The following is a 16,839-nucleotide window of genomic DNA, read 5'->3' on the forward strand; positions in this document are numbered from 1 at the left end:
CAATGTAATGTCTTGTAATGTTATTTTTTTTCTTCATGTAGGGAAAAGTTTAGGATAAAAGATCCTAGTGATTCCATCCAAGGTGATCCAAGAATAATATCACCTTGATCCTCCCACAAGGATTGAACAGATAATTGTGATATAAAAGTATAATCCCCAATGTTTAATTATAAATTGGTTATGTCATATTGTTTTCTATCCCAACAGTCTAATTTTTCAATTACATTTGACTCGAGAATCACCAATTGGTTAACAAGTTTAGAGCTTATATAATTTTTTCCTTCGGTGGGAGAAATAGAAATAATAACATCTTTTCCTACAAGAGTCCCTTTAATTTTAAATAGCACCAGAGCAACGCTGCATGAGGTTCCTAAAAATCTTCCTTCCTTTATTTCCAAGTTAGACTCCATTACTTTTTTCTCTTTAATAATTGACTCTATTTTGCCTTATTAATAATTTTAGTTTAACAATACTACGATGTCAACAATAGACGACTTATATTTTTTTTTTATAACTTAACTCGAGCACTCCCTTTATATATATATATATATATATATATTCACTTAACCTTTACAACTTCTCTTTTTTTTTAAATATATATATATATATATATAAAATAACAATACTTTTTTTTGTTTTCCTAATTGAACTTTAATACCACCTTTATAACCTCCTTCTTTCTTTTTCTTTATATATTTATTTTATAATTTCATAAAATTATGCTTGACATTTTTTTACTCGATCTTAAAAGTGCCTTAGTACTTAGAACTCTAAATTCTTTTAATACGCCAAGAAGTAGAATACTTAGGCTTCACTTTTATTTAAGCGCTTTCCTAGATTTATACAATAACCTTGTCGAAGATTTAATTAATAGTGTTCTCTTTCGAATATTTATATTACACAACTTCATATGGCACAATGCTTTACGAGATTTCAAAAGGCACGTCTTTATGACCTGTGGTCAACGCCCTTCTCTATTTTTCCCGACGACTACTTGATGGTTGAGACTTTATACAAATGCAGAAATGGTACGACAGTTGTACACTTAGACTAGGCGATTGATACAATTGTGATCAATTGCTAGCAATGTGTATTGGGTACAATGTGATGGGAAAGAATTTGCAGCAGCAGGTTTGCGGTTGGAAGACGTCAGGCGACAAGGAAGGATGAACACTATTGGGGAAAGATGACGCGACAGGGGATCGAGGATTGGCGTCGGCGAAGGACCATGGATTAGCATCAACAGTGGCAAATTTGTGGCAGTGGTGAAAAAAGTATATGGAGGGCCTTCGCTACACTGTGCGGTCAGCGAGATAGTAGAGGAGCGGTGGCGACTGCAACTACCAGTAGTGGGGGCCACAGCCAGGTAAGTCGTCATTTTTCTTCTTTTTTTTAGTTTTAAATATAACTTTTATTGTATTTTTTAAGTACAACTTTTTTTTTTGTTACTTTTTTTTATATACTCCTTTTTTTACTCTGTTTCTTTTTTTTTTTTTCTTTTTTCTTTTTTCTTTTTTATGACCCTTTTTTAATTCTTTTATATATATATATTATATATATATATATATATATATATATATTTCTTCTTTTTTTTGGTATATAATTTATTTTTCTTTTTTTAATCTTTCTTCTTTTCTTTTTTTAATGGCCAAAGGCTTGACGGCGAAATGGAAAAATTCCAAGCTCTGTGTAGCGACACGCTTCAATTGCATGACAACAAGGTTGACAAAAGGTTGATGGCCAAAGGTCAAATCAGACTGAACCTGTGAGCGGTTGAGCGGCCAGAGGAGTGAACAGCGTTGATACCAATGCAACGAACAAAGTTCGTATACTCAAATGAACGCTCTGATACCAATGTAACGAACAAAGTTTGTATACTCAGAGGAATGATCTAATACCAATGTAACGAACAAGGTTTGTATACTCAAAAGTTAAATACTCTAGAAGACTTGGAATATGAAGATCTTCATTGAAGATACAAGAATATATATTAAAATGTATGAATGAGAATGATGATACAAATGAGAGTGAGGGCCTACTTATATACCATAGGCAGGTACCTTTTCACGTACAATCATGTCCTTAGAGACATGCCTCTTCATTATTAACTACTAGTTAATTAATCATTATTTATGTTTATTATTGTTTACATTTTTATTATTTTTATATAAATTATATTCGTAACAATTGATTTTGGACCTTAAGGGACTGTTTGACTGTGTTTTGACCAGGGATAGGTCTGTCCAAGCAGGCCACATTATCTAGCACAGAAACCGAGGCAAAAGGAGTTGTTTAACCAGAGTTGACCAGAGTTGCAGGACTGTTTTGACCACAGGTTGACTTCATCATTTCACTGGGTTTGACCGCTGATTTGTTGACTCTTTTTACTGTTGTTTGACCACCAAGGAAGGTCGAGTTTGACTAAGGCTGGCCAAGCTCAAGAAGGCAGGTTTGAGTGTTGTTTTGACCGTTGACTATTGACTGGTTAGGGAAAGTTGACTACTGTTGACTTTTCATAATTGCAGTCCTTCATCAAGCTGATCAGATTTTCATTGGTTTGGGTAATTTACAAAAGTCAAGTTACATTGACTTTGACTCTCATCATTGTACTCTATTGGATTAAGGGTTTTCTCCATTTTGGGGTTTTTCCCTGGCTTTAGCCAAATATTGGTGTTCTCTTGTCTTGACTTGTCTTCTGCATTTATTGTTTATGTTCTATCTATAGTTACTGTCAATGTGAATTAATGGTTTATGTGATTGCTATTGGAAATTAAAGTGAAATTGACATTGGGCTAATAAAAGATATTGAAATAATTGTTGCAAGCATAGAACATACCATTGTTATCTAAAATTAACACTTCACACTCAAAAGCTGCAAGGAATTGCCATTGTATGAATTATTGTCGTGTTCTATGCAACCTCAAAGAGGTTCAGCATGGATTGCAAAGGTGTGAGGAGAAGGTGGTTGAGGTGCAAGGTGTTGAATTTTGTAGCTCTGGTAGTCTTCATAAGATATTTTTATCATTGATATTTATGCAAAGCATGTTCTTCATGCTCAAAAGAAAATTTTATTACTCATGTATTTGTCAAAAGAAAATTTCCGAAAGACGTGTTCTTCATGACCTTTGCAAAAGAAATTTTGAATTTTTGAATTATATTTTTGGCTCCACAAGTTGACCAAGTCGGCCCTCCTATGATCATGTCAGCCTGCCAAAGGAGACACCCATTCAGTCCTTAAGAAGACTATAGATTGGAGTAACTCGTACTCCCTCAAGGTAATTTGTATCGTATGAAATCACAAGTATATCTCTGCAATCAACGAAGGAAGACAAGAAGATAAGGAGGCTGAAAAGAAGAAGAACAAGTCATCTTTCTGCCCTCGCTCAAGTGAATACAGGAGGCCAAGATCAGTCTGAGTTTCTGTGATGCTTTTCTGAGGTGGATCCGAAGTTTTCTGTGGCTGTGATCAATCCGAGCTTTCTGGAATCTGTGCAGAGGAGGCCAAAATTCGGCCCTAGTACAGACCTGTAGCAGACCTTGACTGTAAGCACTTGTGGACAGATTGAGGACGTTTTGACTTGGAATTTGGTGGAGGGTTGACTTGGCTCTTGGTGGATTGCCATCTTATGCTGGTCAGTTTGTCTATGACTTTGATGTCTCTTGTTGAATTGATTCTCTAAGGAAAGGATTGCTGGGTTTTTACCCCATGTGGGTTTTCCCAGGGTAAATTGTTGTGTTCTTGTGTGGCTGTCTCTACATGATCCTACTGGCATTTTAGTTTTACTGTTGATATTCTGTGTAATTGTTTTATGATGGATAATGAATGCGAGATGATGAATAATGAAAAGCAAGAAAAGGTAGACCTAAGTAAATCATAAGTAATTATCAGTGTAGAGGATACCTAGAAAAATCAACACAAGGTAGTGTGGCAAATGCCAAAATGAGGTGGAGCCGCTGGCAAGAACAAAGTGACTGGAAGCAAAGGGCAAACCACAAAGTTTGAGACAGTTGTGAAATAGAAACAATGGTGCAGCAGGTTGAAATGAGGGGAAGGGACAAGGAATTCCCTGCATTCATGGTTATCTCATGCTGACACTATCTGGAACTGGACTCCAAACTGGGGATCTCTCTACCTTCATCCACGAAATTGTGTCCCATTTCCAAATTCCTCCTAAAGTGGTTTGCTCTTGCTGCCCCATGACATTGATGTCAAGAGGGAACCCTTCAGCAAATGGATGGTCAAAGTCCTTTTATGAAGAGGGGCACGCTGTGTGTTCTTCACAAGCAATGGAAGATTTATCTGAAGCTGCTAACCAAATGGATCATGCTGAAGTTGAGGTGCCTCTGTGGAGCCAAACATGAATTTTCAGGTGGGCGGCGGGCCTGAATGGGCAGAAGTTTCAAGTTTTCCTCTTTTGTTAGTAGTAATGTTTTCTCAGATACTAGTTTGTAAGGCAGTATACCTGCCAGAGTTCCCTTGTTGGTTTCAGGTAGAATCAACTAGAAAATTTTGTATGAAAACCTGTGCTATTTTGACAATAGTTTGTAGCCCTTTCATTTCATTTTTATTACACCATTGTATGGTTCAGAACAGCCCTTTCTAATACAAAATATAATTGTTATTTTGAAAAAAGAGGTAGACGGTAGACCATATTTAGATATTATTGGTGAAACTGAAGGTTTCAAATATAATATTTTCTTGCAAATACTTGATTAAAGTTGCTCTAATGTTATATAATAATACTTTGTTTCATAATCCGCTATGCCATTGTAAGTTGTAACCATTGCTAAAATGCACTCTTCATAAAAGTAAAGACATTTAGTGAATAGTACAGCTTTAAATTCTACTCTTTCTTTGAATTATGTGATCAGAATATCTCTTATGGTATACAATAATACTTTGTTTCATTATATGGTGTGCCATCTTCAATCATTGCTAAATTGCACTCTTCATAAAACCAAGACATTTGATGAATACTACAGCATTGAATTATACTTTTTCTTCGATTATGTGATCAGAATATCTGTCATGGTCTATAATATTATATTTCTTAATCCTCTGTGCTATACACAATCATTGCTAAATCACACTTTATGATACACCAACTTAATGTGTTTTGTTCTGTCTTGTCACCCCGCAAATCTTGGATTATTCTTGCAAAAGAACAAACGTTTTATTGCCTATACTTGCAGGAAAAAAAAAGACACAAATATTAGAAAGGCATCTAGACATAAGATTAACGTCTCAAACATTATATCATAAGGCAGTCCCTTTACAAAATCACAAAGAAATTTGGAAACAGGAAAAAAAAAAAATGCTAAAAGCTATCAAAAAATCTATAACCTGGCTCCAGATGCAATAACAGCTTTATGCACGTTCATCCCATAATAACCTTTGCCTCCAAAAGCAGGAAGAAGAGATGGATGAATGTTCAAAATTGATCTTGGAAATGCTTGAATAAGTTCAATAGGTAACAGTTTCAGGTAACCAGCTAGTAGAAGAAAGTTGATCTCAAACTTCCTACAGAGAAGTTAAGCAAGTCAGCATTTTGAAAAGAGTTTTGAGAATATATTACTTTGCAGAAAATTAAGTAAACCATATGAGCAATTTTCATTGATACCTTAAAAATAAAATGTGAAAATGTAATGCTCCCCACTTTTTAAATTTTAAAAATAGGTCGCTTTTCTTTTGAAAAAAAAGACCCAAAGGAATTTCAACTTGGGTCTTGTCTATAGCACCCAAAATGCTTTACCAATTGTCATAGAGCATCAGTTTTAAATATATGCAAATAAAAAAGCCTTCACCCTCTTTGTAACCTTTCTTGGTCCAAAGAGACAAAAATTCCTTTTGACTCCACATGCTTTGACACTCCAACCTCTCTCTTAACAATCAAATGATTTAACCAATTGAGATAAAATATAATTGTGTGTAACAAGTATTATTTAATTAACAACATATGCCAGTCACCCACAAGATATACAATACGCAACTCAATGAGATTTGATCTCATGACCATTGTGTTTTTTCATACCTCATATTGTATGAGGTTCCATATTGTGATTTTCAATCATATTGCTAGAGTTTTCTGCTGCTAACTTAGATTTATTGATGCATTTGGGGGAGATACACCTTCACGGAGCCTCTTCTCTTCTCCATATCCAAAATATTTGGGTTGGAGACGACACTCTTCTTATGTGGATGGTCATGGCTGATGGCATTCTCATGGCTGAGGATGCTATTTTCATGCCTTTGGATCACTCTCTTGACACATGGATGCTTGTTATTTCATGTGATGTCTTCTTCATGAAGCATCCTAATGGCTAGGTGTGTTGATGCCATGATGTTGGTTTGACACTAGGAGATGTTCTGCATGGTCCTCGTTACAGCAAAATCTAGCACCTAGTGTAAAGCCTCAATACATGACCTAGACAATGTGCAACACAAGTGTCACCATTGTCACCTCTGCAACCACTCCCTTCTCTTTAGTGATGAAGACAATCCAACATAAGAGAAGCTTCCCTTGTAGGGCTTAGGGATCAAATAACCCAGAGATCTTAAGCTAAGTGCCCACTAAGGATCCTGCAATGAAAATCCACTGGATAAAGGAATAACAAATTATGGTTTGAGGTGGACAAAAGAGTAAATTCCAAATTTGGATTCAAGGATAGAAATGGCTCAATCTAAAGGCTATGGTTGAACTAAAGAGAACTATATAGGGTTCCCGAACACACCAAATCAAGGAAACAGCAAATTTAGCCATGTAAATTATGAGTAAGCAATGTAAAATGAAGGCTAAATTAAAGAGTAAACAAAGGACCAAGTTGCATCAAATTTTGATGGTTGATAAGCTAAGTCACATGACACGAGGACAGGGGGCATGGAGGACACATAAATACAAGTATTCGACATGAGGCACGGCAACTCTAAAAACAGGACACGGGGGACACTATATATATATAGTGTCGGATCCATATTTTTTAGAAATTAGAACATCTACAGATATGAATCATGATGATATCTATTTAGTGAGTTACCAATTTAGTATTTACTATTTAAAATTTTATAATTTTAGAACTAGTTAGTTTATTAATTTACTACATCAATGTTGTTTACAGTTCAATGTTCATTGTTCATGTTATTAACAATTTTTCAAGCACATAAGAAACTAGAAATTTAGAATTATCATGATTGATAAAATAAAACTAGAAATTTAGAAGTAGAACTTAGATATTAAAACCATAAATTGCAAATTTTTCATTAAATCATCAAAATCAAAATGTATTACATAGATACCAAGTGAATGCCACTGGAAAATACAAAATAGAGTGGATACAAAATAGGTAGGAATATCATAGCTCATCAGTGGCACAGGTCATGACTCACTAGTCACAACTCTATCAATAGACCAAGTCCTCCTCCATGTCATAAAAACGAATCCTGATAGTTCTGGTAACTTAAACTCATACTTGGAGCTATCAAAATTTTAATGGGGGCAAATTTATGGTTGATGTTCATGTTACAGGCAACATACGCTTAGGTGGAGCCCATCCATCACTATAGTTGCTACCAGTTATCGAGAATAGGGGTAATTAAGTATTGGGGGTTTTCACCCCTGTGAGCATCACCCGATGCAATGAGCGCTAAGTGGACTATTCAAAAATCATGAGAAATTAGTCAGTTACGACTACGTCTCATGGAAATGGTCATAGATGAATGACTTACTTAACGCAGTTGAATCCCGAAAATGATATCTGAGAATAGGGGTGTCGAGCAGCCAAAAGTTTGGAGTTGCCAATCACTTGAAGGTTGTTGTTATAATTTATTAAATTATTATTTTACTTATTTGAGCAATCTCCTTGTAGGTTGTAGTGCTACAAGTGGTCACACTGCCAGACACCAATGTGAACCCATGTGCCATGATTAAGTATGTAGCGTCCAGATCTATTTTACTGTGTGAAAATCCGCCCACAAATCCCTTTGTCCACCTACGAATCGATGATAGTTGCACATTCAGCAATATTCCTCTCACAAATAGGGATGAAATTGACAGAAAAAATGAAACACAATCAAGACGTGGCACTTTTTACTTTGGGATTTTAGTGGGACACACATCCTAAAATAGAGACACATTAGGGCACGTGTCCGACATGGCCCAAACATGTGTCCTGGTTTTAGGACACATTGAAAAACATGTCAGACACGTTTTAAGGGTCGTGTTGTGTACGACATGTGGGATACAAGACACAGGACCACTAAGGGTCATGTCTTGTGACTTAGTTGATAAGGCATATAAGTTTATAACAACAAATAAATCCTTAGCATTAGCCCTACGAAATGGCTGAAAATGCATCTAAACAACAATTTTACTTATCCAACACACTTTTCAATAATGTATAACCCTAGGACATGGATCAAAAGGTCCATTAAATGCTGAAAATATTATATTTTGTTAAAATCCTAAGTTACCATAAAACAAAAAGAAAAAGACTCTATAATTTAGGACATTACCACAAGAGAGATGGACTAGTGCCTTCTCAATCTAGGGCATATGGAGTCTAGGATTCAAACAATTCTAGTGTTTCCTTGGAGTGATAACAAGATACAAAAAACTACAACAAATAAAGTAAACTGCCCTAGGGTTTGAAATAAATGTTCTCAATTTTTCTAGATGATTAAGGGAAAGAAAAAGCTATCTCTATTCCTCAAATACTTGGAAAAAAGGTTTAGCTTAACAAGGGGCAATGAAGCAAATACCAAATAAACTAACTTAGCACATGAACAATCCTTAGGTCAGATGTGTAATGGCAGGCACACTTTGACTGGATGGGTTTAGCACTTTCTTATGTCCCTTTCTCTTACGATGTTGATATATCATATGATGGGGTAATGCATGTTCCTTTGGTGTGATTTTCCTAGGTGATATAACATTGTGATATTAGACATCACCAAGGAGAAATTTGTTTAATGATGTTAGTACCCTTGTTGATGTAGTTTTTCCTTAAGTTTAGTTAGAAGGGAGGGGGGTACTTGATGATTTCAACTTTTCCTAAGGTTGGATAATGTATTTGAGGTTTTATTCCATTGATGGTGGCATGCCCTAACTCTAAGCCTCAGTAAATCTTATATTTGTAGTTATCATGGTGGCCCAGTTGAGCTTTGCAAGGAGATGTAATTTTTATTTACATGGTACAACACTTTGATGGAGTGCACCCGCTTATTGGAACACATGTTGAGGCAGATCACATTATTTTATTGCCATTTGGCTTTAGTGGAGGCGCCATCCCCTCGATCTTGGAGTTTGGTGGGTTGCACCCATGAGAAGTTAGTTGAGGATGATCACTTTATTATTGTTGACACCTTGCGTGCACATTTCTAGACGGTTGTTATGTATTGGAGGTTGTATTATGAGGGCAACCTACCATAGTTGTTATTTTTGACATATGGTCAAATCATTAATTTTCTCCACCTCTCTTTCTAGTATGGATCATTTATTACACACAAGTGCATGTTTTATGGGAGGTGCCATTTGAAAGGGTTTACATGGTCAACCCCTTATTTGTCCACCATTGTCCACCTTGAGGAAGTTTGTCGGAGCAATTATAGAGGTCGTTGCACATTGGTGGAGCCTGGAGGATCCCATCAAGATACTTGCTATGTTGGGAGGTTGACCACTTCTTTTTCTTATGGAGCACTCCACTTTGTGGGCACAATGCACATTTATTTATGGAATTAGTTGGAGCGCCCCGCCTTGGGATTCACTCGTGGAGTTCTTGCACAATTTCTCGTGTTGATTATGGACCACATTGTTATTTTTGGAGGAGGTTATTGAGGAGCACTCTACTAGGGAGAGTATTTTATCATTTTCTTGCACATACATCTTGGCAGGCACACCTTGGAGGAGTTTTCTTGAGGGATGTGTTGCACTTGGAAGGCCACATGAGTGGTTGTTGCATTTACTTCCTTGGTCTTACTTCTATATTTAGAGCATTTCCTTAGAGGGCACACATGGAGACATTCTTTTTCCTAGTTGTGGAGAATTTATATTGGAGTGGTGCACCCATTGATTATTTTACTCCTTTCTTGGAAGGTACACATATGGAGGATATTTTATTATTTCATGGAGCCTTACATGTTGGACGTTGTAGCCACTTCATTATTTTATCATTTGTTTGACTAGTCTCATGGAGTTGAGTACTTTGGGATTCACAAGTGTGGGTTGCTTGCATGCATCTTCTGGAGTACTTGCTATTTTGGGGTGGTGGTTATGAAGCATTCCCCTAGGAAGATCACTATATTGTTTTCAACATTTCTCACCCTTGCATCTTGGAGGGCGCACTTAGTAAGCTTCTATAAGTGGACCTTGGAGCACATTCTCTTATGTAAAGGATAATTTTATGTGTATTTTTTATATAGCACGTTGGAGGGCACATTCTCTATGGACCATCTAGCAATTTTTATGTAGTAAAACCTATTTAAGAAGTGCATCCTCTCCTTTTTTAGATGAATGTGAGCTTTCTTGGATAGGCTTGATTCCACATACCATTTTATATGGTCAACCATTGATTGCAGAGGGATCTAACTACACCATTATTATATTATTTCTTTGACTTGTCATGGAGTTAGTTAACAAATTATATATTTTATTGTAAGACAAAAGAAACATTCTCTATAAAGAGGAGTGTTCTCTCCATTTGAAAAGGTTGTTGAGAATTTGGGGATTGAAGAGCTATCCCCTTAGGCTACATTGTACATCTTATTGGAAAGCTTTATGAAAGATTGGAGATATTGATTCTACTTTATGTGAGGCCTTTTTCTATTTGCAACTTTTTCACAAGTTGATTATTGATGTTGGAAACCCTTGTAGTACCCTATATAGTGGAGCATCTATCATTTGGATGGTGTAATACGAGAATTTAATTCCTCTTATATCTATTGTTATTGTGTTAAGATTGCATCTAATAAACCTAGTTGTTGCTATAGTAACATGAAATCACCTTCACAACAAATGCTTAAGAATGGCACCCCTAGACTCCACTACATAGCGTCGGCAAATCCTACTTAGGGATACCCCCCTTGTGTTGGAGAAAGCCAACCTAAAGAAAGAGGAAGAGCTATCAAAGCAATAGTGGATTGTTATGAATAAAAATATATATAAAATAATATAAATGATGTAAAACTATAATAATAATAGATAATGATTCATTAGTAACTAGTTAATGAAAAGGTATGTGCCTAAGGACATAACCGTTGGTGAAAATGTACCTGCATAAGGTATAGAAGCAGGCCCCCAACCTCATTGTAATCACCTCATATCTTACATCAATTCAATATACAGTTACATGTCTTACAATGGACATTTACATCTTTGAAGTATTTTAAAGATTTCCGCTCCGCTGCGTATATGACTTTTGGTCGTTACATTGGTATTAGAGCATTCCTCTGAGTATACGAACTTTGTTCGTTACATTGGTATCAGAGCCTTCGATCCTCTCGCCAATGATTGATTCAACCGCTTATTCTGTCACATTGTTCATACTGCTGTCCACAATCTTACCTGATGACTGCAATCTTTGGACACTTATAAACCTGCAAACCTTCTTTCGTCAGACATTTTTCATGCATATGGCTCTAGGTGTGTTTTTTTCTTGTATTTTTATTTCAATTAAATATACACAATGTCAAACATATCTCAAAGAAACACTTCAAAACAACAGTATGTATTTGGTATTAAGCTCAAGAATTACACATACCACTGATAGGAGCATGTTACAGTAATAATAGAGAGAACTATGTGAAGATATGGCATCGACCTTTCATCAAACAGTTAGGCTTAAGATGTAGAGAAAACTCAGAAATCATAGTCACCACACAGCAGTCCCACACACAGCTTCTTTGACACAGAAAATTTGCATCCCAACATGAATACAACCCAGAAATAGTATTATTGAACAGCCACTCAACCTCTGGTATATAATGCCAAGTAATATTGAGCGAAGAGTGCACCTCGGCCCCATAATAGTGATGACTATAACAGCAAACTCAATCTGATATAAGATGGTAATCAGCTCTTCAAAATAGTGAATATCAGCCTTCAACACACAATTATCAGCCCAGAAATGTGCCCTTTGAACAGCACTTAAACCCTTTCCTATAATGCCAAGATAACTGACAAAATATGCACTGTGGCCCACAGTTTTGGTACAGAACTCTTCCAGCAAAGATGGGAAATAATGAAATTGGCCTCTTATTGACAATGGAAACTCAGTCACTTGGTACAGAACTCGGCCTCTTCAAGCAAAGACTCTGAACAACAAAGGAAATGGCTTTGGCCTCTTCAATATAACCTAGGTTTGGCCCTCAACCACCATAGATAGCTCAGCCTACAAAATATAACAGAATGCCCAATATTAGAAGATAAAATCAATTGATAACACTGAGAACTCACACATTTGCTCCAAATCTTCTTCTCCACTGAAGCACAATATCGGAATCTGAGTGATCTCGCTCCCAAACTAGCTAAGGTGTATAGTTTCAACACCGAAACTAGCAACCAGCGAGAGGGTTTCCAAAAACCCTAGACTGTTCCTCAAGAGCTCTCAAAATTTCTATTTTCCATGTGAGTGAATGCAAGAATGAAGAGAGGCGCCCTCATTTCCATTTTTATAACACACTTGACATTTTTGCCACCCTTTTTACCTTTTCCCTCCAATTAAATAATAAAAGCACTTTTCTTTCTTTATTTAATAAAGTGACCTTTATTGACTAATTAAAGCCACTTTTAACCCCGAAAATGCTTAATTCGCCTCCATGATCACACCAGCAACCCAAAGCCCCTTATCATCATCCTGCCTATAGATCTTTTCGCCCCAATACCAACAAGCTATTACACTAAGGCATTTCTCCAAGTAATCAGCCTGAAACAACACCTTAAGCGTAATTAATTAAAATATGCCCGTTAATAACTTTGTTTTATGAAAATAGTTAGAATACAATGGAACAAAACTCGAACTATGCGGAATTGATCCTGATGATTAAAAATGGGAAGCGATCTAGTCACCCCCCATAAAACTCCTCAAAACCCTCTAGGCCCACCAATAATATAATCTTGCTCCTGTGACCTAGCTGACATATGTCGAGAAATCTAGGGCAAAACAATTAGGTGATTTCTCTTCTTTAGATAACTACTTGTGAATGCTTTTTACTTCTTAGATTAGGATCTTCTTTTACTTAGATTATTATAGCGTTCTTCTTCATCAAACATCTACCAATGCATAAACCATAAAGAGACAAGAGACACAGAATATACGTTATCAGCAAGGGCCAAAACCTCTCCCACTTGAGAGGAAAACCCGAACAAATTCTTCTTCTTATAAAGACTTAAATTGACGAATACCAAGACCAAAACTCTTGACCTATTTTCCACTCCAAGACCAAGTCACAAAGCTTCCTTGATGAGATCCTTCTTGCTTTAGTTAATAGTAGTCAAACCTCTGCTCCTTCCTTCTTCTCGACTTCTCTTTAGAATTTCGTCTTCCTTGACACTGCTTCAAACCTGCAACCCTTTTCGACCCTAATTTGAAAACCCTAACTCATGCAAATGACCTTCTCTTGTGCCTTGATTTCCTTCACTTTAGTTGGAGGTCTCTTCCTTGGTAACTCAGCTTGTAATGCACCTTGATCTTCTCCTTATTATGACCTACAAGTATCACAACAAGAACTCGACTTCTTCTGCAATGGACAACACTCTTTTCTCACACGTGTGAAGTAGACTATCCCAAAAGCAAATCAGAAATTATCTTAATGATGTTACTCCTTCCTTCGTATGGATATAGGTCTCCTTTTAGGATCTTCACACTTCTTTATTGCAGACTTATCCCTCACTGAATTACTTGTCTTCAAATGAGATACGAGCTGCCTATATATAATGATTTTCCCATGCTTATAAGCCGACTTGTTCGAGGGTGAGCCGACATGTCCTTGGTGAAGATCATTCATTCTATCTTGTAGCCGACTTGAAGAAGATGCCTTTGCTTGGTCTTGGAGGGTCTTCTTATTTATTTAATGACTCATACAAAAATGTAACATGCCCAAGAAGGGTCCTTCATACATGACATTGACTCAATTTGACTTTTATGACTTGATAACAAAACCTCAAGGTTCACAATGGGAACCTTAACTAAAATAAACTTCCTTGATCATGAAACCCATGATTCAAGTACTACAAAAACAATTTTATTTCTTCTTTTCATCAATTACATAAAATCACAATTACAGGTCATTATGAAGACCAAACCTGGTTACACTTTTCAACAACATAAGCTCTAGAAATCCGTCCTAACCTCACCACAAGGCAATCCAAAAATTGGGGACAATACAATTCTTCTCGTTTCCATCAGTTTTTCATTGATAGGTTTGTATAGAGATCTTTGCAGGCTTATAATAGAATATGAAACAAGCTAGACAAACAAAAATTCAAGAGTCTTATGTAAAAAAAATTATATGGGATTTGTTGATGTAAACTTGTAAAGCAGGCACATTGGGCACATAACAAGTTTCCCCTCATTTCTGGTGTCAATTAACGTAGCTTTTAAGTCTTTTTCTGACACACAATTGCAAAATTGCCTATTCAAATTTCAGACAGATAGTTGAGCTATGTCAAATCGACACAAATAGTTTCGCTTTCTCTAAAGGTTCAAGATTGTTCATCACATGTAAAAGGGCTCTAATTTCATCAGCATTGTACCATTGAGATTTATCCTGGAGGAAGAACTTGCATATATTTCTATTTAAAATGATGCTATCGGCATGCTTTTGTATCTGAAAATTTCTAGAGAAGCAAGATACCTCTGCATTTTGCATTCTATAAAAACTGGGAAACCTGAACAAAGAAGCAGCAACTTGTGATCGCACTAATAACACTACAAATAGCTACTTCCTCTTTTTAGGAAGCACGTTTCCCAACAGAATGTTGTTGAGAAATCTAGGGCATTTAAAAGTTAACAATTTCTCTGCTTGACAATTGCTTGTGATGCACTTTTACTTCTTGTCTTAGCTTATTAATGTGTTCTTTCATCAAGATAATTACCAACATGCATAATAAAAGAGACAAGTGACACAGTATGTAGGCTTCTCAGCCAGGGCTTGACCCTCTCACTCTTTGAGAGGAAAACCCGCACAAATTCTTCTTATAGAGATTCCAATTGATGAATGCCAAGATTAAGACCCTTGACGTATTAGCCACTCCAAGACCAAGACACTAGTCCTCTGTTCTTCTTCTCAATTTCTCCTTTTCTTCGACCTTCTTTGGTCTGAGATTATCTCTTCAACAAACTGTAGATATACTAGTCTTGGTACCGAAACTTGACAATGTATTGTCATTAAAATATGACCTCTGCAGTATCACCAAAACACAGTGATACAACACCGAACAGTAGTTTCTTAACTTGGCACAGCTTCGTTGTTCCTTCATCACTTCTTGCCTATGTTGCGGGGGAGCGCCCCCCCCCTCGAACCCGCTCCCGAATCGCGCTCCGGGCGGGAGCGGCTCGGGACCGCGCTCCCAAAATCGCTCCCGGACGGGAGCAATTTTCGGGAGCGCGCTCCCTTAAAAAAATTTGCGCTCCCTGGTCTGTTAGGGAGCGATATAGGGAGCGATCGCTCCGACGCTCCCGGAGCGATTTTTAACGCTCGGGAGCGATCGGGGAGCGATCGCTCCCGAGCATTAAAAATCGCTCCGGGAGCGGTTCGGCAGAAAAAAAATCCGCGGACCCGAAAAATAAAAAAAAAAAATTAAAAAAAAAATTGGGTTTTAAAAGCCCAATGGGCCAAAAAAAATTCATTCTAACTTCATTGAGCTTGAGTTTGGAGTTGGAGCAAGAGCAAAGGAGCGAGGAGCAAGTGCTGAGGAGCGAGGAGCAAGTGCCAAGGAGCGAGGAGCAAGCGTGCAAAGGTAAGTAACTTAGTAATTTAGTTAGTTTAGCTGGTTAGATAGTAATTTAGTTAATTTAATTTAATTGTTTGAGTTTAAAAATCATGTATTTAAATTAAATTAATTAATCCCAATAAATTAAATTAATTTGCAGATTCAAGAATCAAAACCCTACAAACATCAAACACCATGGACCTGGCTATATTTATTGGCATTTTCCTCTTCCTGGTCCCTTTTATGGTTATTAGGGTGCTGGAGAGTAGGAAACGGAGGGGGCCCCAAACTAAAGAGGGGGATGAAGAAGCCGGAGAAAGTCAAATGGGTGAAAACCCCGATGAGGAGGAGCTGGAGGAGGGTGAACATGACCCTCAAAAAACTAAACAAGACCAAACTCCATTGTGGAAATATGTTCACAGGGCTGAAACAGGGAGAGGGGGTGGAACCACTAAATTTCATTGCCCCCATTGCAACACTGATTACACAGGTTCATACACTCGTGCTAGAAGACACCTCTGCGGGAAAAGGCCATGGGATGGAGAGAAACAAATAGGAATCAAAACTTGTACAGCGGTGTCAACAACGGATAGAGCCAAATACATAAGGGAAGAGGAGGAAGCCCAATACAGAACAAAAAAATCAAGGGGTTTCTTTGAACCAAGCTCACAATCACAAAGAACTCCTTCAGCATCCTCCCAAGGCAGTGGATATGGACATGGAGGCACAGGGTCATCATCTTTAAGGCGTAGAACCATATCAGATTTCCTTGATGAGGGGGTGTAGGAATGATGTGGATTCAAAAGTTTACAGGTTTCTCTATGCATGTGGGATACCATTCAATGTTCTACGCTCACCTTATTGGCACGAAATGGTTTCTGCCATAAATGATGCCCCTAAAGGATACAAGAGCCCT

General features: G+C 37.1%; 1 protein-coding gene across 4 annotated transcripts in view; it reads right to left on the reverse strand.

The window, feature by feature from the left end:
- Positions 1 to 16,839, reverse strand: part of LOC149263049 (phosphoribosylglycinamide formyltransferase, chloroplastic-like) — a 246,336-nt gene that overhangs the window by 142,063 nt on the left and 87,434 nt on the right. For all 4 annotated transcript variants that reach the window (XR_016259224.1, XM_089425687.1, XM_089425684.1 and 1 more), the window contains exon 4: positions 5,345 to 5,521. Coding sequence is in view for 3 of the 4 variants with exons in the window: in XM_089425687.1 (XP_089281813.1) it covers positions 5,345 to 5,521 (177 nt within the window). In the remaining variant the exon portion in view is untranslated. The remainder of the gene's footprint in view (positions 1 to 5,344; positions 5,522 to 16,839) is intronic.

Source organism: Pinus tabuliformis, chromosome 6 (genome assembly GCF_031772625.1).
Source record: "Pinus tabuliformis cultivar Carrire ecotype Pingquan chromosome 6, CPIR1, whole genome shotgun sequence".
Lineage (NCBI taxonomy): Eukaryota > Viridiplantae > Streptophyta > Pinopsida > Pinales > Pinaceae > Pinus > Pinus tabuliformis.